Consider the following 24,065-nt stretch of genomic DNA (forward strand, 5'->3'; position numbering starts at 1 on the left):
CCGAGTCTTTTAAAAAGAAAGGTACTGTCTCTCGTTCTGGTTCTCCTGCCCCTTCCCCCTTGGCCACTCCCTGGGAGCAAGGAGAGGCCCGCCGGCTTGGGACGAAGTACTTCCCCCGCTATTTAGTCTGTTCTCGGACCGATGGGGGGACGTTCGCCACCTCCAAGCCCATGTTCTTCGTCCAGCACATCGAGGACATCTTCGGGGAAATCGAGGCTCTCAGTAAAATGCGTTCGGGGTCCGTTCTTATAAAGACCACTTCCGCCACTCAGTTGGCGGCGCTCCAGGCGTGCGACCGACTAGGGGACATCCCAGTATCCATTGTCCCGCATCTGGCACTGAATAGGACGCAGGGGGTTATTTTTCATCGTGACCTCGTGCTACAATCTGATGAGGAGCTCAGGGCCAACCTGGAGCACCGAGGCGTGCATTTTGTCCGGCGAGTCCAGCGCGGCCCCAAAGACCGTCGCATCGACACCGGGGCCTTTATCCTCGCCTTCGAGGGGGACGTTCTCCCGGAGAAGGTAAAGGTGATGTGCTACCGGTGCGACGTGCGACCTTACGTCCCGCCTCCTATGCGCTGCTTTCGGTGTTTGCGCTTTGGGCACATGTCGTCACGGTGTGAGGCTGAGCCCCTTTGTGGCGATTGTGGACGTCCTCTTCGTGAGGAACATACATGCACCCCACCACCTCGGCGCGTCAATTGTCCTGGCATCCACTCGCCTAGATCTTTAGACTGCCCTGCGTATCAGATGGAGGAGAAGATCCAAGAATTAAAAACTTTGGATCGCCTCTGTTATTCTGAGGCCAGGAAAAAGTATGACCGCCTCCATCCCGTGACGTTGACAACTTCGTTTGCCTCAGTCGTGTCCACTCCTTCCACACTATCCTCACCCCTATCCCGTCCCCCCTCCACTTCCTCACCCCATCTGGGGTCTATGCCTCCACCTCCCAAATCCCTCCCTTCCAAATCCTCCTCCCTCGCGGCCCCTGCCCCCTCTGCCCCAGGGGCCACCCTTCCTCCTCCTCCCCCTCCGCCGCCTGAGAAGCGATCCTCTTCTCAGGCGTCCATCGGGGAAACGTTCCGGACCCCGGCTTCCGAGATCCGGCGCTCCAAAACGGACCCCGCGCGTGAGGACCACCATCCCCGTGCCTCATCGGACTTCCCAGAAGGCCTCCAAGAATAAGTCTTTATCCCCCTCTCCACCCCGGCGCGTTTCGTCTGACGCTCCATCCGTGAGTCGCTGCTCCCGGCCGTCCTCAGTTTCGCCGGGACGCTCTGCTGCCAGGCGCTCAGCTGGCCTCTCGTCGGCGAATGATGCTGCCCCTCCTACGCAACGCGGGAAAGCGGCCGCAGCTGGCGACGACTCGATGGAACAGGATCCGCCTCCCGCTGGTTGTAGCGTTGTTACCTCGAAACCTGGCACTCCGCGGCCGTCGAGGTGACCAGCTTTTCACCCGCTTCGTTCCTCCTTTTTTCTGACTAGCGATGGCTTTGTTACATTGGAACATAAGAGGTATTCGATCTAATTGGGAGGAATTACAACTGCTCCTTCGCCTGCACTGTCCGCTCGTCCTTGGTCTCCAGGAAACCAAGTTGCGCTCAACTGACCGTATTGTTTTTACCCACTATACCTCGGAGCGGTCTGACCTCACCCCTGTGGACGGTATTCAAGCTCATGGTGGGGTCATGTTGCTCGTTCGGGACGATGGCTATTACCATCCCATCCCATTGACCACCCCACTCCAAGCAATAGTTGTCCGTATTACTCTTTCTGCCTTTACTTTTTCCGTTTGTACCGTCTACACTCCATCGTCATCCACAGTTAGCCGGGCTGACATGATGCACCCGATTGTTCAGCTTCCTCCGCCGTTTTTATTGTTTGGCGACTTCAATGCCCATCATCCCCTTTGGGGCTCTCCTGCATCCTGTCAAAGAGGCTCACTCTTGGCGGATGTCTTCAACCATCTCAATCTTGTCTGCCTCAATACCGGCGCCCCGACTTTCCTCTCGGACTCTACTCATACCTACTCCCACTTGGACCTCTCGATCTGTTCTACCACTCTTGCCCGTCGGTTCGAGTGGTATGTCCTTTCTGACACCTATTCGAGCGACCACTTCCCCTGTGTCGTTCGTCTCCTGCCCCACACCCCATCCCCACGTCCTTCGAGCTGGAACATACTGAAAGCTGACTGGGGACTTTACTCCTCCCTGGCGACCTTTCCGGACCACGGTTTTCTCAGTTGTGACAGTCAGGTCGAATACCTCACGGCTGTTATCATCGATGCTGCCGAACGTTCCATTCCTCGTACTACCTCTTCTTCACGTCGCGTTTCCGTCCCCTGGTGGAATGAGGCTTGTAGGGACGCTATCCGTGCTCGACGACGTGCTTTACGCACCTTTCGCCGCCATCCTACGTTGGCGAATTGTATTGAATACAAACGACTCCGAGCGCAATGCCGTAGAGTCATCAAAGACAGCAAAAACGCTTGTTGGGCCTCTTCCACCAGCTCCTTTAACAGTTTTACTCCCTCTTCTGTCGTCTGGGGTGGCCTGCACCGGCTGTCGGGCATTAAGGCCCACTCCTCGGTACCTGGCCTGACTTCAGGTAATGAGGTCCTTGTTGATCCTGTGGATGTCTCCAACGCCTTCGGCCGCTTTTTCGCGGAGGTTTCAAGCTCCGTCCATTACCACCCTGCCTTCCTTCCCAGGAAAGAGGCAGAAGAGGCTCGGCGACCTTCCTTCCACTCGCTGAATCTGGAAACTTATAATGCCCCCTTTACTATGCGGGCACTCGAACGTGCACTTGCACTGTCCCGGTCCTCTGCTCCGGGGCCAGATGCCATTCACGTTCAGATGCTGGCCCACCTTTCTCCGGCAGGCAAAAGCTTCCTTCTTCGTACCTACAATCGCGTCTGGACCGAAGGTCAAGTCCCCATGCGTTGGCGTGACGCCGTCGCTGTTCCTATACCCAAACCTGGGAAGGATGGACACCTTCCTTCTAGTTACCGCCCCATTTCTCTTAAAAGCTGTGTCTGTAAGGTGATGGAGCGCATGGTTAACGCTCGGTTAGTTTGGATTCTTGAATCTCGACGGCTACTTACCAATGTTCAATGCGGCTTTCGTCGCCGCCGCTCCGCTGTTGACCACCTTGTGACCTTGTCGACATTCATCATGAACAACTTTTTGCGAAAGCGCCAAACGGTAGCCGTGTTCTTCGATTTGGAGAAGGCTTATGATACCTGTTGGAGAGGAGGTATCCTCCGCACTCTGCACCGGTGGGGTCTACGCGGTCGCCTGCCCCTTTTTATTGATTCCTTTTTAACAGATCGAAAGTTTAGGGTACGTGAGGGCTCCGTATTGTCCGACGTCTTCCTCCAGGAGAACGGAGTGCCTCAGGGCTCCGTCTTGAGCGTAGCCCTTTTTGCCATAGCGATCAATCCTATTATGGATTGCATGCCACCTAATGTCTCAGGCTCTCTTTTTGTCGATGACTTCGCGATCTACTGCAGTGCCCAGAGAACATGCCTCCTGGAGCGCTGCCTTCAGTGTTGTCTAGACAGCCTATACTCCTGGAGTGTGGCAAATGGCTTCCGGTTCTCTAAAGAGAAGACGGTTTGCATCAACTTTTGGCGATATAAAGCGTTCCTTCCGCCATCCTTACATCTCGGTCCCGTTGTTCTCCCATTCGTGGAAACAACTAAGTTTCTAGGGCTCACACTGGACAGGAAACTTTGTTGGTCTCCGCACGTCTCTTATTTGGCTGCCCGTTGTACACGTTCCCTTAATGTCCTCAGAGTTCTTAGTGGTTCATCTTGGGGAGCGGATCGCACTGTCCTGCTTCGCTTGTATCGGTCCATAGTCCGATCAAAGCTGGATTATGGGAGCCTCGTCTACTCGTCTGCTCGGCCATCCCTCCTCCTCCGTCTCAACTCCATCCACCATTGGGGGTTACGTCTTGGGACCGGAGCATTCTACACTAGTCCCGTCGAGAGTCTTTATGCTGAAGCTGCCAAATTACCATTGACCTACCGGCGCGGCGTACTGCTTTGTCGGTATGCCTGCCGGCTGTTGTCAATGCCCGACCACCCCTCTTATCAGTCCTTCTTCGCCGATTCTCTCGACCGTCAGTATGGGTTGTATGTGTCTGCCCTGCTGCCCCCTGGTGTCAGCTTTCGTCGCCTGCTTCGACAATTGGATTTTGCCCTCCCTACGACCTTCAGAGAGGGTGAGAGCCCGGCACCACCGTGGCTCCAGGCTCCGGTTCATATTTATCTCGACCTCAGCTCGCTCCCGAAGGAGGGTACTCCGGCTGCAGTGTATTGCTCACGGTTTGTCGAACTTCGTGCGCGACTTGCCAGTCACACCTTTATTTACACTGATGGCTCCAAAACTGACGATGGTGTCGGCTGTGCCTTTGTCGTCGGGGCCGGCACCTTTAAATACCGGCTCCTCGACCAGTGTTCCAGCTTTACGGCCGAGCTTTTTGCTCTCCATCAGGCCGTTCAGTATGCCCGCCGCCACCGCCATTCATCGTATGTACTCTGCTCTGATTCACTCAGTGCTCTTCAGAGCCTTGGAGCTCCATATTCGGTCCATCCCCTGGTGCAACGGATCCAGCAGTCCCTCCATTCTTCTGCTGCTGATGGCTCTCCTGTCAGCTTTCTGTGGGTTCCCGGCCATGTAGGAGTGCCTGGGAATGAGGCTGCTGATGCTGCAGCCAAGGCTGCAGTCCTCCTGCCTCGGCCAGCCTCCCATTGTGTCCCGTCATGTGACCATAGTGGGGTTGTTTGTAGGAGGCTTGTGTCTTTGTGGTGGGATACTTGGTCATCACTTCAAGGAAACAAGCTCCGGGCAGTAAAACCGTTCCCAACTGCTTGGACAACCTCCTCCCGACCATCTCGGCGAGAAGAGGTCCTTCTGACCAGGTTGCGGATTGGGCATTGCCGGTTTAGCCACCGCTACCTGCTCTCCGGTGACCCAGCCCCGCAGTGCGACTGTGGTCATGCATAAACAGTGCGCCATGTTTTATCGTCGTGTCCCCGTTTTAGTCAATCTCGTGTTGTCCTGTCTCTGCCATATACTTTACAGGATATTTTAGCTGATGACGCTCGAGCAGCTGCTCGTGTTCTTCGTTTCATTACTTTGACTGGCTTGTCCAAAGACGTCTAACTCCTTCACTTATTTTATCTGCATCTTTGTAAGAACTTTCTGGTGTCCCCCCCCCCTTGAGTTTTACTAGATTCTCTGTGCTCTAACAATTGTGACTGGGCGCTAATGACCTCAGTAGTTGAGCGCCCTTAAACCCCAAACAAAAAAAAAAGGCATGGTCGTAACGTAATGACTAACAACACATCGTAGACCCGCATTCTTACCGGCTTTTCGTCGTCCTGTTCTTACTTTCGTTTCTTTCTAAAGTTATTTTTCTTCACATTTCCTTCTTTCCTTACCTTCCTGTGTTGTTTCCTCTCCCACCCCCCTCCCCCAACCTCTTGCTTCATTCTTCCTCTCGCCGAGGCCGTTGGCCAGTATCCTCTCTGCTATGCCCTGTCACCTTTCTTCAAATCCTCTATGCCTCATTGTTACTTCCCCTCCCTGTCTCTTATCCTCCCTCCTTCCCATAACGCTTTTCCACCTTCCGACGTGACCAGTATAAACGTCCGGGGAAATGACCGAGTGGGTACTAAGATTTTTTTCTGTGATTTATCGCTTGTTTCACCTCTGACAGTGGTTTTGTGTGTGTTAATTGGACGGACCAGTTAGTCCTCGTGTAGCAATGTACCCACTGAAGCACTTTGCTGTTTAACACAGCCTTCGGGTTAAGGATAGCTTTACTTAAAAAAAGAAATCTCGCTGTCTTGCTTCGTATAGTTTTGAATGACACAGCAGTTGAATCCTGCAGTGGTTTCCGGAGAACAAAATATCCGAACCAGTAAAAATTAGATTTCAGCTGCGAGATTACCACCGAGAAAGCCTCGCAACATGGCGTAAGACAGTTTGTATCCTTGTTAAATTTATTGGAAGAACCATATTTAATTTCCGCAGTCCCGTCGCCCTCAATTGCGTATGATATTACGGCTTGCTGATAATTACTACTTTCAGACCTTCTAATCACAACTGAATAAAGCACAATTTTTGTGCCATACGCCTTTATTGTAACGTTAAGTCCCGTCTTCCTTCCTTCCTGGAAGGTTTCGTGCATAGGGATCCTTTGTTCCTTAATTTTGGTGGTTTCTTAGTTAAAGCGCCAAGAACAGCAGATAAATTTTGATGCAGAGCATTGAATTATGTAATACGGCGAGAAGTTTCGGGGAGTTCCGCGTATCATCCCTCCCACAAGACTACTGTGATTGTCAGTATACGTCGGAAGATGATCTAATACTTGGTAGTGCGATTGTACTATCCGTCACACGTACAGCCTTGGGGCTAAGATGAGATTCGTTGACGGGAATTGAGTAGTGACGAAAGATGAACCAGACTGCTCGTATTACGAGGGTCATTCAATAATTAGAGACAAATTGGTCTGGAGAAAAAAGCGTTTATTTTTACAAAGCAATACTTTTTACTTTTCAACATAATCCCCTTAAACAATTGCGCACTTGTTCCAACGGGCTACAAGATTTTTTATTCCGACTGCAAAGATCTCTTTATCTTGATGTTTGGACCAATTTCCCACAAAGTTTTTCACGTCCTCGGTCTACTGGGACCTCTTCCCACGTAATGCCTCCTTCAGTGCACCAAACAAATTGAAATCACTAGGTGCTAAATCAGGTCCAGTCCATTTTGTCGATGGTTTCACGGGTTAGTTGAGCAATATGAGGACGTGCGTTGTCTTGCTGGAGAATCACACCTCTCCTCTGAGACCCACAACGTCTCTCATGGCTGGCTTCACCTTGTTTAAAAGCAAATTCGAGTAGTAATGGCTGTTCATCGTACGCTGCTCTTCGACAAAAACACGAAAAACTGGACTTTCAGCATCCCAAAACACTGTTAACGTACCTTTTCCTGCTGGTGCTTGGGTTTTGAATTTTTTTCTTGACGGGTGAGTTGGTGTGCTTCCACTCATGCTTTGTCTTTTTCATTCTGGCTCTTAATAGTGAACCCAGGTTTCATAACAAGTTAAAATTTTGTTGAGGAAGTGTTCACCTTCTCTTTCATAACTCCTTTGAGACGCATCTTGCACCTGTTCCACGTTACTTACAGCTTGTTACAGACATTATGGACTGTACCAGTACTACCTTGAACCTTATCAACTATCATTTCCACACTGACACGGCGGTCTGCACGAATAATATAATCAGTTTGACTTTCAAGTGATGGAGTTGAAACTGCAACTGGTCGTCCAGGAGGACGGTGTTCGTCAGTCACTGAGTCGCGACCATTTTTGAACTGCTCTACCCACTTCTAAAAATTTGCACGATTCATGCAACCTTGCCCCATAAACTTCAGTCATTCTACAGTCTATAGTCACTGGTTTGTCGCCTTCAGCAAGTAAAAAACGAACAACAGAACGTTGTTCAACAAATGTGGACGTTTCAAGCGGACTCGCCATCTTCAGATGTATTTTTGAGGTTATAAACAAAACATTGTTGACACATCAGCTGATCTGGGCTCATCCCAGTGATGCCAACTTAAAGCCATGAAAGAAGCAAACTTGCGCTACTAACAGTTTCTTCCCACAGACCAATTTGTCTCTTTAATTATTGAATGACCCAGTACTAAAGATTTGTTTGCTGTAGAACAATAGTTGAACTCCGAGGGCTTTGTTTTAGTTAACTACTCGATTAACTGAGTGGTAGAGGACGAGCAGTTTACTAGTCGTGTTCGTGCGCTGCCCCGGAAGGGAAAAACTGCTGACGTCCAGAAGAGTGTCGTAAGTAACGGCGTGCCAAAAGGTTGTGAGCACTAGGAGCAGTCTTGTGGTCCTGTATGGACAGAAAGAGACCCTACACACATTGCGCCACCACTCGTTCAAAGTATTGAGTAAGCGCATAAATTTACAGCATCACTCTCGTTTATTTCGCATGAGACGTCGCACATTTGCCAGTGGAGCACAAGAACAAGTATGTGGTACAACAGACGCCAATGAATTGATCAGAGTTCGTGTAATTTGTCACAGCGGAAGGGCACTTTTCACGGTTCAAACAGTCATGCACCAGTGCCCTATAACAAACAGTTAATTAGTAATGCAAGCCATACAGATTTTTAATTGAAGCCGTGCAAAGGAAAGATTGCGAAGAATTAGTTGTATGTGTACTTTACATTTCAAAGGTATAACATGTTTTTCGACTAGAGAACGTAAACAAATGTAAAGGTCCAATCTGTGCAGATCTGTTTCTTTAAAGAGCATCAAAACCTGGTCTTCTGTGTTGTTCATTACATCTACATCTTTTTTCCGATAAAAGTTTTAGTAGTGAATAATAACTTGCGTATGGGATGACGGTGTTATTGACAAAATGCTTCCTTCTGAGTCTCTTGCTATAACGGCAGCCTTTTTTAAACAGTGCTTCGCTGTGCCCGCTGAGCGTTACGGTTCAAATCGCCGCGTCGCTGCTGACAAATTTATTTGCAGAGTTTAGCACGACGGCGTTGTGCAAACGCAGCCTTTCCTTCCCTTTGTGTGCGTTTATTGGACTGCTTTCTGCATGTAAACGAGACGGCAAAGGCGGAGCGCGCTAGCGTGGCCTCACGCCGCCGCCCACCGTGGCGCCACTTTCGGTGTTGCAGGTGGGAGGCGGGCGCGGCATGGCGTGCCGCCCACGCGTGCGGGTTCTGCACGACTAGCGCGGCGCTGCCCGCCGCTAGGCGCCCGTCTGTCTTGCATGGGAACCCCTGTCACAAGCTTTCAGTAACGGATTGTCAGTTGTGTGACTACGTCGTCAGGTTGTACTACAACAAGGCTACACATTCACCTTGGTTATCAGAGGCCTCCATGAAATTTCATGTTCTTTGTAGAGTGGCGAAGACAGAATAATGATCTACTACAGAGCTTTGTATTATCCCCCCCAACACTTTTCAGTATGTATTCCGGCGCCCCGCCACTACCGATCTACAGGGTGAACTTCATGTATTGTGATGACCGTGCTGCGACTATCTAGGCCAGTGCGACAGAGGCTCACGAACGCCCCAGCAAGGCTCGAACAGCACCGACTGGAATCACTTGGGATCTTAACTCATTAAAACGCATGCTTCTGTCAAGAGGACTCCAGGTGACGTGGGGAGGAACGCCGCTCCTACCTCAGTTACCTGAGCGTTACCCTGGACAGGACTCTGAATGTAAGCAGCACTGCTTAAACGCTAAAATGATTCACCTGCAAAAAATATCCTCCGCAACATTATAGTCTGTAGTTTGGGTTCATCATAAGTGACAAAACAAACAGCACTAGCAGCTTGCTATTCCGCCGTCGAATATGCCTCTCCCGTCTGGTAAAAATACGGCCACAATAAGAAAATTGATGCCACAATGAACGAAACGTGCAGACTCGCCTCCCACAACCTGGTCGAAATCGCACCACAGACAGATCTGCAAAGTGAGAAGGAAGTGTTCCGCTTCTGAACATTTCTGCACGACATTCCACTGACTACACGAAGACTAAACTAACAAAAGCTTTCTCAGAAAAACGATGGCCTACAGATATCAAGCTCTTCCGAAAGGGAAGACGTGGCCAACTTTAAAACATAGTCGCCGTAGGGAATGTCAGCTTGTGGCCACCGCGAAATCTGGGAGGTATTCAGATTCTGTACCATACTGTGTCAGGAAGAAGAAGATCCAAAGCGAAGTTTCTAAAATAGCAGTAGCCTGTACTGTCTAACGTGTGCCGTGGTGGTAAGGTCCAGACATTCCAGCTCAGGTTGGTTTGATAGCCCCATCCATGGCAGTCTCGAAGACCTCTTGTCTGCAACTGGTATTGCAATTAACGGTTTCCGCTACCCTGCCCAACTATCATGTTTTGTACATACGTCCTGTGTTATACTAAAATGTGCTTGTGTACTCTATACCCATAACTTCTGCAATTTTTCTTTTAACCTGTAATATGATGCTTCGGACACGAATAAAAAGTATGGAGCAACTTTTTTGGACATTCTTGGAAATGACCTTAGTAACACTCTAAGGACTAGATATTTCTTTCTCATTTGAAGTTACATAATCAAACATTAAAGTGTATTTAGATGCCATACATAGAAGAGCAAGAACGCGGTTGCAAACTAGCAAATTTGTTACTGAAAGTGATAAGGGCCGTTGAGACTGCGCATCATATTAGCATGTTCATCACTATGATTTTCTATTTGATCTCGTAGTACAATCCAACAATAGTTGTTACGCGTACGGAGAGGTCTCATCAGCAGACGATAGCAAAAAGGCCATTTTTAAACGCAGTTTGTGTCGTATAGGATAAACGTAGCTGGTTCCATGACATACTTTATTTCGTAACAGCAGGCATATTCTTTGTTCAGAACTAACATAAACGTTCTACAGTGAATTACAACATTCTCAACAAGGCAGGAATGTCTTCAGGCAGGGAAGATAGTCTGTACGGAAATGGTCGCTGAGTGCAGGACAGCTAGTTCACAGTGGTGCATGGAGGGAAACTAGTAGCTTGCTGAGCTGACACCTAATAAAAGTTCATTAAGGCATGTTGTTCAAATAAGTATTCAAACACATTTGTCCAGTTGCGTTAGCCAAGGAACATACTGATAATATGTCATCAGAGATGGATGCATCATTATTGGAACAATTCCTTAGGGAAACGACTCTTTAAGTTTCAGACACAATGGCTCCGACTCAGCATATACGTGAAGAAGGAAAGCAGCAGAAAAAAATAATTTGTGATCAAGCTTATTCCACAAATCTTCGGGCGTACTTCAGAAGGTTTGGAGGAAAAGTAGTTAATACACAAAGTTGCATTCAATAAAACGAGCATTTTTTTCCTATGAGTTGCGACTAAGTTCCCCAAGAAGTTCTCGGAACAGCTTCAAAACGTCGCGATCTCGGTGGAAGACGTATTTAGGCCTTCCATTTCAGCAACAAACCTCACACCATCCGTTGATTATCTTCTGAGGGTACCAGATTTACCTGAAAAGATAACGCCCCCATATGGTGGTAAACAAAACGGAGGAAAATGTAAGTCAAAGAAGAAGAACAAAGAACGAGAACTACATTTGTGGAAAGAATAAGAGAACTTGGATTTAGTGTTTCTCTCTGCGATTTATGGTTCCATGAAAGTTATGTCACCTGGTGCTACTGTATATTTGTGCGTATGTTAGCAACAATGACACCAATGGTGATACTGAGTGCCAAGTCTGTTAAGTGAACTGTAACAATGCAGAGGAAAGTTAAGTCCATAGTGCCACTGAATTTGATGTGCTATGAGGAAATTAGTGTGCCCACAGCGTTCACCTCATTTTAGAATTTCCACAGTGTGGGATTTCTTTCGTATTCGTCTTGGATTAGTAGAACAATATATTGGTTTCTTACATGCAATACATAAAATTTGTAGTTCAGGTATGTGTTTTTGTTTCTCCATCTTTAATCGCTAATACTATGCAGTTAGGTGTACCGTATATATGCAACTACTCACATCAGCATATAAGAGATGTGAACTTGAAGCTTCCTCTCGTATACCGATAAGTGCTGTTCAGTCATCCCTAATAATACTGTACAATATAGTTTAACTTTTTGTCAACCCTCTGGATAAAATTGATTTTTCGCTTGCCATTGTTATGGGAAATAAAAAATAAAAATTTCCACACAGTTTTCCAAAAGTAGAGGTTCTTTCACTTACGAAAAATATATAATTCGGAAACCTTGGAAGGTTCTGCAGTGTCTCGAAGGACTGACAATACTCTGCCAACATGCTGCAGTTCCACCATCCCACTAACCACTTTTTCATTACTATAGTGTCATGGTGAAAACGTTCCTCGGGCTTATCACTTGTATCTCCGAAGTTCTGAGGGGGGAAAATTCAAGACAGCAATGAAGGAAATGTAACTTTGGTAATACATGTCGCTTCATACGTTAGAAATATCTTAGCGTGTTATCCACGAAAACTCTATAGTCACTAGATATTTTGAATTCCAAGAATGTGTGCGCACACACACACACACACACACACACACACACACACACACACACACACACACACACACACACACACACACACTCTTAAATGCGTTCCTTGTATCTTTTTCAGTCTCACTTAACGGGTTGGTGAAATCTGTGTCTTGCATAAGATGTCATCTTTGGGGGCCAATAAATAGTCTATCTCTAACTTTTGCAACGCAGATATTGGGAACTTTGTCTTCAGGTGAGCAAAAGCTTCCCTTTCTCTGTCGAACGCTTTTACAGGTATCGTCAGTAACCTCATCGTAGTTGGTACGGCTAATACCACACACTCATTTTACCCGGAGTGACGACGTTTCGCATAGGCCCCTCTTTACATGCGTAATGTTCTTCCTCGTTGTGGCTGTCCCACTCGCACGGAAAGCAGCACTACTTCGTGTAACCTGGTTGCATACTAGTCAGTAGCCTTATTACTTTCAGATCGAAACACAGTTTCCAGTTATACATATAGTGCGAGTAAATGATCAAATCTTGCATGTTTTCGTAAGTCTGTCTTGTTAATAAGAGTATCCGACGGCATCTGAGGGATATTTATTACCAGGAACACTGTCTTTGAACTTGATGACGGAACTAATGCTAATTGTGTGTGTGTGTGTGGGGGGGGGGGGGGCTGGAATATGAACATCTGTTCCTACCTTAGTTACGGTTGTCGGCGGATAGTACAGCTCAATAGTCCTCGCCTAGTGCTTGCAACTCTTCAGATACCAATAATTAGGTCGTTAAGTTCCACTGCGTTATACGATGGGGTGATATTGATTGTGGTGGCGAATACTCCGGATCCTGACCAGCACGTGCTGTGCTAGGTTGCTATTGCTGTCTCGGTCCCAGTGCTGTCGGGTAACATCTCTAAACGTTGTTCATCAATGGCTCAATCACTTGGTGGCTTAGGATATTGAGAAGCGTCATGAGGGGGCGCATGGCTGAGGTCAAGTTTGGATATTAAATGTTTTGATGTTGCAGAATACCCGTTCACTTTGGTGAAGCAAAAGTAGCAGTCAGTTGCATCATCCTTCCGTTCGCGCAGTACCATTGGTACCGTAAATGGCATTGATGGTCGAAAATCCTGCGGCCACTTTCGCAAGTTACACATCGCTACGTCAAAGATGAGGAAAGGGCTTGTCTTGGACGCCCAACTCTGCAGCCAAAATACAACTCGTATGCCTTTTTAACTACATGAGTAGTAGCCTTTTATGCAAAAACACATATTTTTCACGTTACACAAGCATGTTTCGGCACCCGTCTGCCATCCTCAGTCGGTATCGTTTATTGAAAATGGTAAAAAGTGAACATATTTTAGGTTATGACTAATCTAACGAAATGAGGCCTAAAGAAAGCTTTTGTTCGTTTTTCTTACCGTGATTTTCCTTATATTGTTTCATAGGACCATATGTGTGGTGTCCTGTACTGATAGCTTGTCATCTGCAAACCAAACGATATGTAAATTTCATCGGCAAGTTAACACATCCCTTGATTTTTAAAAAAAAAAACTTGATTTTGGTGTGGCAATATATATATATATATATATATATATATATATATATATATATATATATGTATATATATATTCGTTATTACTCACGTTTTGTTGTGACTGATACTTCTTTTTGCGCTCTTAGGACGCTGCACACACATTAATATACTTTGCCTACCCTGTATTCTATTTGAAGCCCCTGTTTCTTCAGTATGTTGCCTATTATGTGGACAGTTTTGTTATTGTGGGTGAGTATGTGCCATTTCGTTCTGTGTGTTGTTGCACTGTTGTCTTGCATGTAGTCATTGTTTGTATATTGTGTTGAATTGTGTTGTGTAAGTTTTTGTGTGTATTTTGCGAGTTCATCTGGTAAAGCAGGGAAGTGTGGGAGACTGATTTGGAGGGAGACAAGTACATGCTGTAGTAAGCAGGTGCAAAGGGATGTAATTAGTCTTAGTTCAAAACTGTTCAAATGTGTGTGAAATCTTATGGGACTTAACTGCTAAGGTCATCAGTCCCTAAGCTTACACACTACTTAACCTAAATTATCCTAAGGACACACACACACACACACACACACACACACACACACACACACACACACACACACACACACACACACACACACACCTACCTATGCCCGAGGGAGGACTCGAAACTCCACCGGGACCAGCTGAATTAATCTTAGTTATCATAGGTGAAAAGGCTTGGGCAGGATAGGCTAGCGTACAGGGCTACATCAATCCAATCTTCAGACTAAAGACATCGTAACAGTAATACGCAAGGTGACTCACTTATCGTTTATTTTACCCCTGTCGATGTTGATGCGAAAAACGCAAAATTGTTGCGTGCTTCGGAACTTCGGACCGGAACCGACCTTAAGCTGAAGGCCCCCTCCATAAATGTCTGGGTGGACAGTTCACAAGCCGGGCGAAGGCAAGTGCATACCACCTACAATAAGGTCGTGCCTAGTTGCCTAGTAAAGTGTTAATGATGGTAAAGGCAGCCTTCGGGTTCAGGGCAGCTGTATTTTTATTTTTTTTACTTACGACCACCACACCGGGGATAAGGCTGATCCTGACATAACAGCCGAGTGGGCCGGTGTTGCGAATCCCACGCGGCCGGCCGCGTCTAAGGTGAGTCACGTACCGGTTCTCCGGGTGACGTCGGCGGGCCGCGCTGGAAGGATCAGCGGCCTTGCAGGTCCTGGCCGCCTGTCTGCACGGGGCCTCCGGAACGGGCGGGCTCTCGCGGATCCTTCGCCATGGGCAGGTAGGTAGGGCGGCGCGCCAGGCGTCAGCGTCAGCGCCATCGCGTGCGTCAGCGGCCCTCGGCTGGCGCCGCTGGCCGCGCCGGCCACTCAGTAGTTCCCCGACGGCCGCCCGGCGCCCAGCAGCCCGCGCTCCGCAGCCATGAGGTACTCGGCCTGGGAGCAGGAGCGCCAGAGGCAGCACCGCCGCCTGTAAGTCACAGCTGTGGGAGCGGCCCGCGGCTATTTCGGGATCTCCAGCTGGCTCGCTACCGCCTACTCCCCGCAGTTCGGCAACAGTGATTCCGCGTTAAAAGTTTGTTGTGTTACTGTTACCGATCACGCGTGGTCACCGTGCACTATCTTTTTGACCGAGCGAGAAGTAGCAGATGTTGAAACGCTGACGTGGTGGATCTCGCGGCTATCTCAGCTGTACAGTCGCTGGAATGGGATGACTTCCTCGCACCACGAAGATAGCAGAGGACCAGTAGCGCAACACTGATCCGTGTTAGTTTCTAGCCCCTTGTCTCCTCGAGTTATATATACGAAAATAGCCTACAGCGTTAACTCTGGTAAAAATTACCATCTAAGTTTCCTTATAAAATATGTAAATGCGTGTCGGACGCACTTAAGCTCTGTCACCTTATTGCGGATTATGAAATTGCGTAGTTAAGTGTACGGCAGTACGTTTTATGCGATTCGCAAGATTCCAAATACGACCGCAATTTAGATGAAGTGGAGAAAAAAACGCTGAAATCTTCATTTCATTCAGTTTGTGATGTGTATAATACTGGCTTCTCAGATTTCTCACTTTAGAGTGTAGAATACCTTTTCCGATGATGTGTGCTTGTTTAGTGTACTGCATCGAAGAGAACGCTAGAACAGCACCTGCAAAGTTTTTGCCAACTCTAAAAATCGATACTAACTCATCTGTTCATGCCGGGTGTAGTGTGAGACTCGAGCGTAAGTACTTGATTCCTCTCTAACATTGACTTAATGGATTTTCGACATGAAATTCATAGAAGTAAGCTATTTCGTGGTGCATTAATGATAAAGGTCCAAAAAAGCCACATTATAGATTTCGTTAAAACTGACTACTTTGAACATTTACGATACGTAATGTTTTCGGTGAAACGAGCACACAAGGAGAGAATTAAATTTTGTATCAATGCAATTTCTTCCCATCTTTCACTGTGGTGAGCCAGTATTCAGGCGTGATTCTTTCCTTTGAGTACAGATTACTGCCGCGAGGGTTGGATGTTCGAATCATTAGCTTTGTTCTTCTCAACTACTAGGTCGTATCGATGCTTAATCTTTGAGCGTTCGGTAGGTAAGAGAATTATTTGCAAGGTGGTGAAAGTTGCAAGCTTCTGCCAAGCGCAGGGATTTATCAGTGTCTAATATACTGCATCTTTTCCTGTACGGATGCTGAGGCATGCTTAAAGGCATAATTACACTTCTTTTTAGAGAAGACACTGTTTGCAATTTTTTGGCAAAACTACTTATATGCGATTACATAAAAAATTGGGTTGAATTTTATTTCCGCTCTTGATGTTTTAATGCACGAAATAACTTAAGATCTCTTTTTAGGATTTGTAAACTTCAGTAGAGTTACTAGTAGTTATTGTAGTTCTATTTTTGTGGGGGGACTTCTTGATTGCAAGTGGAAAAGACAATTTCTTCCAGCTTTGTTCTAAGAGTCCCTGCTTTTAGAGTAAGAAAAGAGTCTGTTGTAGACGATCATTTGTTTGAATTTCTCGTGCCATCAAAAATACACATGTTCTCAAGCCTATCAGAAGTCTGTGTTCGTTGTTTCTATAACTGAATTTAGCGGAGCATCAAGTTCCGGTAACGTATGTAACACGGTTCGCTACAGTCTTAAGTCTGCTGCTGATAGCATTTCACAATTAGCTTCTGCCCGTCAAGCGTGATCACTCGTTTTCTTCTGTGCCAAATAAGTATGATAGACATTAAGGGTAAACTTTAGAAACACATTTCCTTTTTTCAAGGACGCGGCAATTTACGGAGATTATAAATCCAGTTTATACCTGCTGATGTTCACCTGGGGGAGGAGGGACATGCAGGAGTCGGTAGAGGCGCACGCAGCTGTGTAAACTGGCTTCCGTGGCCTGACAGTTTGCATACACGGAGTTCGCACGCAGTCAGTCAGGTCTTCTAGAACCGCACACATTCCTCGAGTCCTCCGGCGTCGCGAGGAGAGGCCGTTTGACGTAGGGGCTAATTCTGAACCCGCCCACCTGCCCGCGCCAACTGCGGCCGGCCGCCTCTGCTCGCAGACACCGCCGCGCGGCGACCTGTTTTCTGGTCTCTGCAAACTCCCCAAAATCGATTCCTCTGCTTATTCGAAAACAGCTTGCAGTAGGGCGGGTGGCCCTGGCGAGAAAAAGACGTAAAAGATGCTTCATTGTCTGGGTCGGTAAAAATGAAGTACAAAAGAACATTTTTTAAACTAGAGAGCAAGAATTGCTACAATTAGCGACACTGTAGTTGCGATTTTTCCTTTCCTTTATTTCTGTATTGCGAATTGCAAGACACGAAAATTATAGCCACGGTAAAGCGGTTTTGAGGCTGATGTGTGTTCAAGTAGACGAATGTTGCCAACAGACGTTAGCTTTGGGAGCCCTCCTGCCCATAGTAGGGTACACCGTTAATTAAACGTTAATATACGGAGAACAACAGTCACGTTACTCGATACGAGTGTGACTAACAACTGCTGAGTAAGTACAGCGTTACCGAGGCGTGTAGAGCATTCCCAATTCGTCCAGAGCCACAGTAGAGGCACCCACGATGTAGACGGGTATCAGTGGTATTATTATTGGACTGAAGTGACACCAGTAGTTTTTTTAGACTTCCTTTGTCCAGCTGCTTCGTTTCGGAAGGACAGTTCAGGGAAGTGAAAATGGTAAAAGTACGCACCTGTTGCGCTCGAGTTCAGGAAGCGGAAGGATGTACAAATGCTTGTTTGATTGTTGGTGTGGAAAGCGAGATGTGCGCTCTGCGTGTCAAGCGCGGTCCGTGACGGGAGCAGATTAGCAGCAGTTGTGACGCTACTCGCGGCCTCGGAAGTGTTTATCGCGTCCGCTTGAGTTCCGTGCTGGCGGCCGAGGATACGCCGGCCGTGTTGCAAGCCGAGTGCGGGGTGGGGAGGTGGAGTCCAAAGTGATGGTGGGTGGCCTAAAGGGCACGCGACGGTGGACTGGCCCAACTGACGAGCAAATCTATCTCCCAACCCGTGGTTGCCGTGGGTTGCAAATATCGCGTTCACTGCAATACGGACAGTGGCCCACTTGGCTCCAGCAGGGGTGGATCTCAACTTTCCGGTCAACTATTTTCATAAATATTTATCTGGAATTTTCGTCATCCGACAGTGTTGTGCCCTGAGGCAGAACTGTTTCATTGTGAGAGAGACAGAAAAAAGTCTATTACAGCAATAGTGCCCAAAAGTAAAGCAAATCGCGAAATGGACAGATTTCCTGAACAGGAACCTAGTTAACACATCTGGCATACAACAGTATCAAAAAGAAGTGACTGAAGTATTTCAGACAACGAAAATACACTAAAAAAACCTGAAAACCTCTAAAACTACAAAATAGATAATATCGGATTTTGTTGCCTTCAACGATCACACGTTGTCAGCTAGTCTGTGACATTGTTCGAAAGTTCTGTTTCCGTCGGATCCTAGGTTTCAATTCGGGAACCACGTTCACCAATCCATATTTTCAAATCCGTCCACTAGAGCCGTTAGACGCATATCGTTTTATCGTCCACAGAGAAGACATTTGCACCAACCATTTCCTGGCTGCGTCTATACGCCGTTCCTGTACCGTATCGTCTTCGCAGTGCCCACCCCCCACTTTTTTTAATTCATAAAGTGTCGTTGAGTTTTACTCGCAACATGCTTCTTAGAGAGAGATTGACGTGTAAAGCTGACAATATGGAACGTGACATTCATTTTGAAAAGTCAGATCTACTGTAAGACATAAATTTTTAAGATACGCAATACCTGGCTAGACTACAATATTTTCAAAAGGTTGGAATGAAGTGCACTCCCCCTCCTCCACTTCGTATTGCGAGCATTAACGCTAGTAGAAACAGACAGGTCGGCACCATCAGTTACGAACAACACACGGAGCAGAAGTGCGGTAAATCTCATAAAACCTGTATATACAAAGCGTTCTTATGTTATCGGCAAAGGTATGCATACATTTGTTGTGTGTCCCCTGTATCAGACGCCATAGATAAAGAGCTGTATGCCCGAATACCAGTCTGGGAAATAAACTCAGGGCTACTGGAAATGGTTCCATTGCTATCAAAGTTCAGTATTTTCCAAAATTTACAAGTACAGATACTGTTGATGCGTGAACAAAGCCGTAAACTCAATTAGTTTGCTTTGTGCCCTCCAGCTGGAGTTAAGAGTGCAGTCCCTTGCAGTGCAGTTTCCATTCAGAAGGTATTATCGAAAAGATCCGTCATGTGAACAGAGCATTGTTAGTTGGCATCGACAGTTTAGGAACACTTGTTGCTTCTGTAAACAGAAAAGTACCGGTCGATCAAGTCCGCCAGATGTAACCGTAGTGTGTTTCGATAGCAGTCCAAACAAAAGTTAACGGTCCGCCCAAGCTGCGAACTATGAGTACCGTTGCAAACAGAGTGGAAGAGTTTGTGAAGGAGTTTCGAACCGTACAGCTGGTGTAATAATTAAAACCGTAAGATTATGGCTGATGCCGTCAGTTTTGTAGCACAATGCAGGAAGCATTTCATAATGAACATTTCGCCTCCAAGCTGAGAGTCCGCGACGAAGCATTGTTACATTAATCTTGAAAGATCAATTGCCACTATGTGAGAGTGTGGGACACAGAACATTGTCAAGAAGTTGTGGCACATGAGAGACATCAGCCGAATGTTAATGCCTTTCGTGCATCCACAGACGAAGCTGTGTGTGCCATTTTTCTTCTGTGTGGAGACGGACGTGCGCCTCTTACATTGACATGTTGCAGTTGTTTCCACAACTGGGTGCTGAGTCCGAGAATTTATCTTCCAGCAAGACGGGGCAGCCCTTGGAGCGTCGATGTTCGTCGCTGCCTTAACGACGAATTTCCGCGTCGGTGGATCGGACGTGCTGGTGAAGATGATTTGGCTCTGTCCCGTTGCCCCCCAAGGTCGCCTGACATATCGACTTGGCACATTCTGTTTTGGGGGTACACTAAAGGTAGTGTTTACGTACCCCACTGCCAAAAACATTGGAACAGCTCAGAGAACAAATCAGTGCTGCTCTGACCATAGACAGGATGTTGCTACGTAAGGTATAGAACGAGCTTAACCACTGCTTGAACGTGTCACGTGTGACCAGAGCGTCACTCGATCAAGATTTTGTAGAGCGCAAATTGCAAAGTTGGCGAGTTTGCGGCTCTATTCATGCTTCAATCGTATTTGTACATGTAAATCTTTGAAAAATACAGCTTGTACTTCTGCACTTTCGTATATACAGGGTGTACATAAAGTGCGGAAACACTTTCGATTATTCATTGCACAAGAACCAAACATTGTACAGATACCATACATATGTCATTTTGAAGAGAAACCCTGAAAGTATTTTTCATGTATATCGCTACAGCGTAGTTTGGTAATTTGCCGATAGTCGGCGCTAGTCGCAACCACGGCGAGTTCAGGTGCTGAGCGAGCTTCTTGTGTGTTAAAATTCGACAAAAACAAGTGTGCTACACTCCGTGTTACTCTTTTCTGCGGAGACACATTAAAAATCTGGTGTATGTGCCTCCTCTACCACGTGATGTTGCAGAGCTCCAGGAGAGAATACGGGAAGCAACTGCCACAGTCGACGATGCCATGCTGGGTATGACAAGAATTCGATTAACGTATTGACGTTTGCCGCCTCACTCATGGTTCACATATCAAATGTTTATTAAAAAAAATAAAAACGCTTTCACAGTTTCTCTTCAAAATACAATATGTATGACATCTGTACAATGTTTAGTTCTTGTGCAATAAATAATTGAAAGTGTTTCCGGACTTTATGTAGACCCTGTACATACAAACTACAGAGCACCTCAAATAAAAGATGGTGCGATGTTGAGGTTTCCGAAGTTTTCAGGACTAAATGATTAAATCCATTTCAATCCCAGTCTGGCTATTCCAGTGTGTGTAATTTCACAACAGCAAGCAGAAAATCTAAACTTCGTGTGTACAGATTTTGTCAAAGTCGATCTGGTTTTCAGTGTGTAATTGCTCATGTATGGGTGAAATGTTGGAGAAACTGACAACTTCTGTCTGGAATCGACAGCTTGAAATTCGGTACGGTCTTTTGACAACCAAGTTTCCAGCGACTAAGTAGGGGCACGGTGACCCTGACACGTCTCCGTATAGGGCATTGCTCAGTGACACACACAGCTTTCTCTTCTAACGGCAACCTTTCTGTAACGCGCTACTGCAGCACATTTTTAAACCGAAACATTTTGTTTGTTCAGTAATTTTCTAAATAAATTGTCTGTTTTATTACACTGTGTTCTTTTTTGCCCCCCTTCACCAAGGAGCATTCTTTCTACAATCATTAGCTTTCAGAGATCAAAGCGGTCCGAAACTTTGACGAAAACGGCAGTATAGAAGCTGTACGCTGGAAGTGACCTAGTGCGTGTAACAGTTCAGTGAGCATCTTGGTAAAGCAGGGACAGTGTACGTAATTACAATGGAATTTCGAGAAACCGATCATCAAGGCGTTTAAGAAGGGAGCATATAACCTCAAAAAAATTGGATCGTGTTAACAACTACTCCAGACTTTCGCCTGTGGTGCGCCGGTTGTAACTCGCTTTGCCTCGCTGCAAAAACGGCGATGAAAATCGTGACTCACTGGAGACGCAGGAAAAATTTAACTGCGTCCAGTTTTGCAATTCTGTTCCATTAAACAAAACCTATGCAATTATCCCATAAACACAAGAAAAAGTTTAGCGATTCTTGCGCATCTCTGTGACCGGAAACGTAAAGTCTGTAATTAGCTGCTTTCGTTTCCTCCTTCAATTTTATGAGCATTGCATAAATTACTCCAGAGAATGGTTTGGGTACGAGTAAGAGCGAACACTATTGCGTAAGGGTGGTCATCGCATCGCATTTGGTGTGCTCGTCAGTGTCGACTTGGAAAGCCACATGAAACCAAACTCGGAACGTGCCGGTATACGAGGAGAAGAGAGCGCGGCTCGCGAAGCCACCCAGCGCGTCTGGAGCTGGAGGCGGCCGTGTCGTCATAGCGACGTGGGAGCCTGGAGTGTCCGGGAGACCATATGCGGCAGGCGAGGCCCCGCCGGGTGGGCTGAACCGTGTTTCTGTTGTCTGTATGGCCGGGCCGCAGACGACAGCAGGAGAGCGATCAGCCTAGGCTCCGGAACAGTTATCGTCTGCCGTCATGTCCATTAGCCACGGATGTTACAAACACGTTCCTCAACGTCGGAACGAGGCGGGGAGATTTCGAGACGACTCTTGGTAATTATCTGAAGACAACGTAACGAAAAGTTCGAGAAGAAAAGCGAACGATAAGTTCGACTCAGAGAAGATAAGTTCTGGATCTGGCAATAAAGTAACGTTATTCATGTTAATAATTCCATTATTTTTCGATCTACGAATGCTGTGTAGTCCAGTTATGATGCAGTGTACTCCAGTCGTAGGTAGATGGACTTCACCGAATGTCTTTCCAGTCGGTAGATTATGTTCCTGCTGTTAATTGTATGGTTATCATTATAGTTTGTGTCCAGAAAAACTATTCAGCTTTTAGGTTTGTAAACAGGTGACTCAAAAGGAGCTTCGTGAGTTCCGTAACTCATTTGCCACTCCAAGTGCCATCTAGCGGCATTCTGCAAACTGGACACGTGAGTCTGTCCAGTATAATTCGCTCTCCGTCGGAAAATCTTTAACTTTGTGTATACGGAACTGGACTGCACAGGTCTTCTGTTCAGGCAAGTACTGCCGAGCATCCGTTGAGAGCTGATGCCTCCTGGAGACACTGCAGCGGACAGACATACGTCTCGACTAGCCAAAGGACGCAGCTCTCGAGCACCTTGTAAAGTATTACCGAGTATAATCTTGCGCACCCTCTAAAGTAATAGGGAATAACCTATTCTTACGCAGTATAACAAGCTGTGTTCAGTGTGATTGTGGAGTGGAAATAAGGGGAGGGCTGTGAATCCTCTCGTACTACACTCTCGAAACTTAAATATACCTGTGCAGGTCCAGACGCCTCCAAGTGAACTGCGTACAGTGCTAAATATTATAAACAGGATGGATAGTCGAACGTTTCGAAGTTATCTCACAGTTCCCCCATTATTTTAGTCCCATTGAAGACGTGCATTATCTACGAGGGCAGTTCAATAAGTAATGCAATACATTTTTTTTTCTGAAACAGGGGTTGTTTTATTCAGCATTGAAATACACCAGGTTATTCCCCAATCTTTTAGCTACACAACACTATTTTTCAACGTAATCTCCATTCAATGCTACGGCCTTAAGCCACCTTGAAATGAGGGTCTGTATGCCTGCACGGTACCATTCCACTGGTCGATGTCGGAGCCAACGTCGTACTGCATCAATAACTTCATCATCATCCGCGTAGTGCCTCCCACGGATTGCGTCCTTCATTGGGCCAAACATGTGGAAATCCGACGGTGCGAGATCGGGGCTGTAGGGTGCATGAGGAAGAACAGTCCACTGAAGTTTTGTGAGCTCCTCTCGGGTGCGAAGACTTGTGTGAGGTCTTGCGTTGTCATGAAGAAGGAGAAGTTCGTTCAGATTTTTGTGCCTACGAACACGCTGAAGTCGTTTCTTCAATTTCTGAAGAGTAGCACAATACACTTCAGAGTTGATCGTTTGACCATGGGGAAGGACATCGAACAGAATAACCCCTTCAGCGTCCCAGAAGACTGTAACCATGACTTTACCGGCTGAGGGTATGGCTTTAAACTTTTTCTTGGTAGGGGAGTGGGTGTGGCGCCACTCCATTGATTGCCGTTTTGTTTCAGGTTCGAAGTGATGGACCCATGTTTCATCGCCTGTAACAATCTTTGACAAGAAATTGTCACCCTCAGCCACATGACGAGCAAGCAATTCCGCACAGATGGTTCTCCTTTGCTCTTTATGGTGTTCGGTTAGACAACGAGGGACACAGCGGGAACAAACCTTTGAATATCCCAACTGGTGAACAATT

General features: G+C 46.7%; 1 protein-coding gene across 7 annotated transcripts in view; it reads left to right on the forward strand.

Annotated features, from left to right (window-relative positions):
• LOC126473174 (dnaJ homolog subfamily B member 6-like) overlaps positions 1-24,065 on the forward strand; it is a 331,554-nt gene that overhangs the window by 275,466 nt on the left and 32,023 nt on the right. For 2 of the 7 annotated variants that reach the window (XM_050100055.1, XM_050100062.1), the window contains exon 1: positions 14,905-15,055. The exons of 3 other annotated variants lie outside the window; for them this stretch is intronic. In XM_050100055.1, coding sequence (XP_049956012.1) covers positions 15,006-15,055 — 50 coding nt within the window. In that variant the 5' untranslated portion in view covers positions 14,905-15,005. Of the gene's footprint in view, positions 1-14,807; positions 14,866-14,904; positions 15,056-15,325; positions 15,350-24,065 lie in introns of those variants that run through there. 2 more of the 7 variants (XM_050100057.1, XM_050100061.1) reach the window with 2 other exon arrangements.

This window comes from Schistocerca serialis, chromosome 4, assembly GCF_023864345.2.
Source record: "Schistocerca serialis cubense isolate TAMUIC-IGC-003099 chromosome 4, iqSchSeri2.2, whole genome shotgun sequence".
In the NCBI taxonomy this organism is placed as follows: Eukaryota; Metazoa; Arthropoda; class Insecta; order Orthoptera; family Acrididae; genus Schistocerca; species Schistocerca serialis.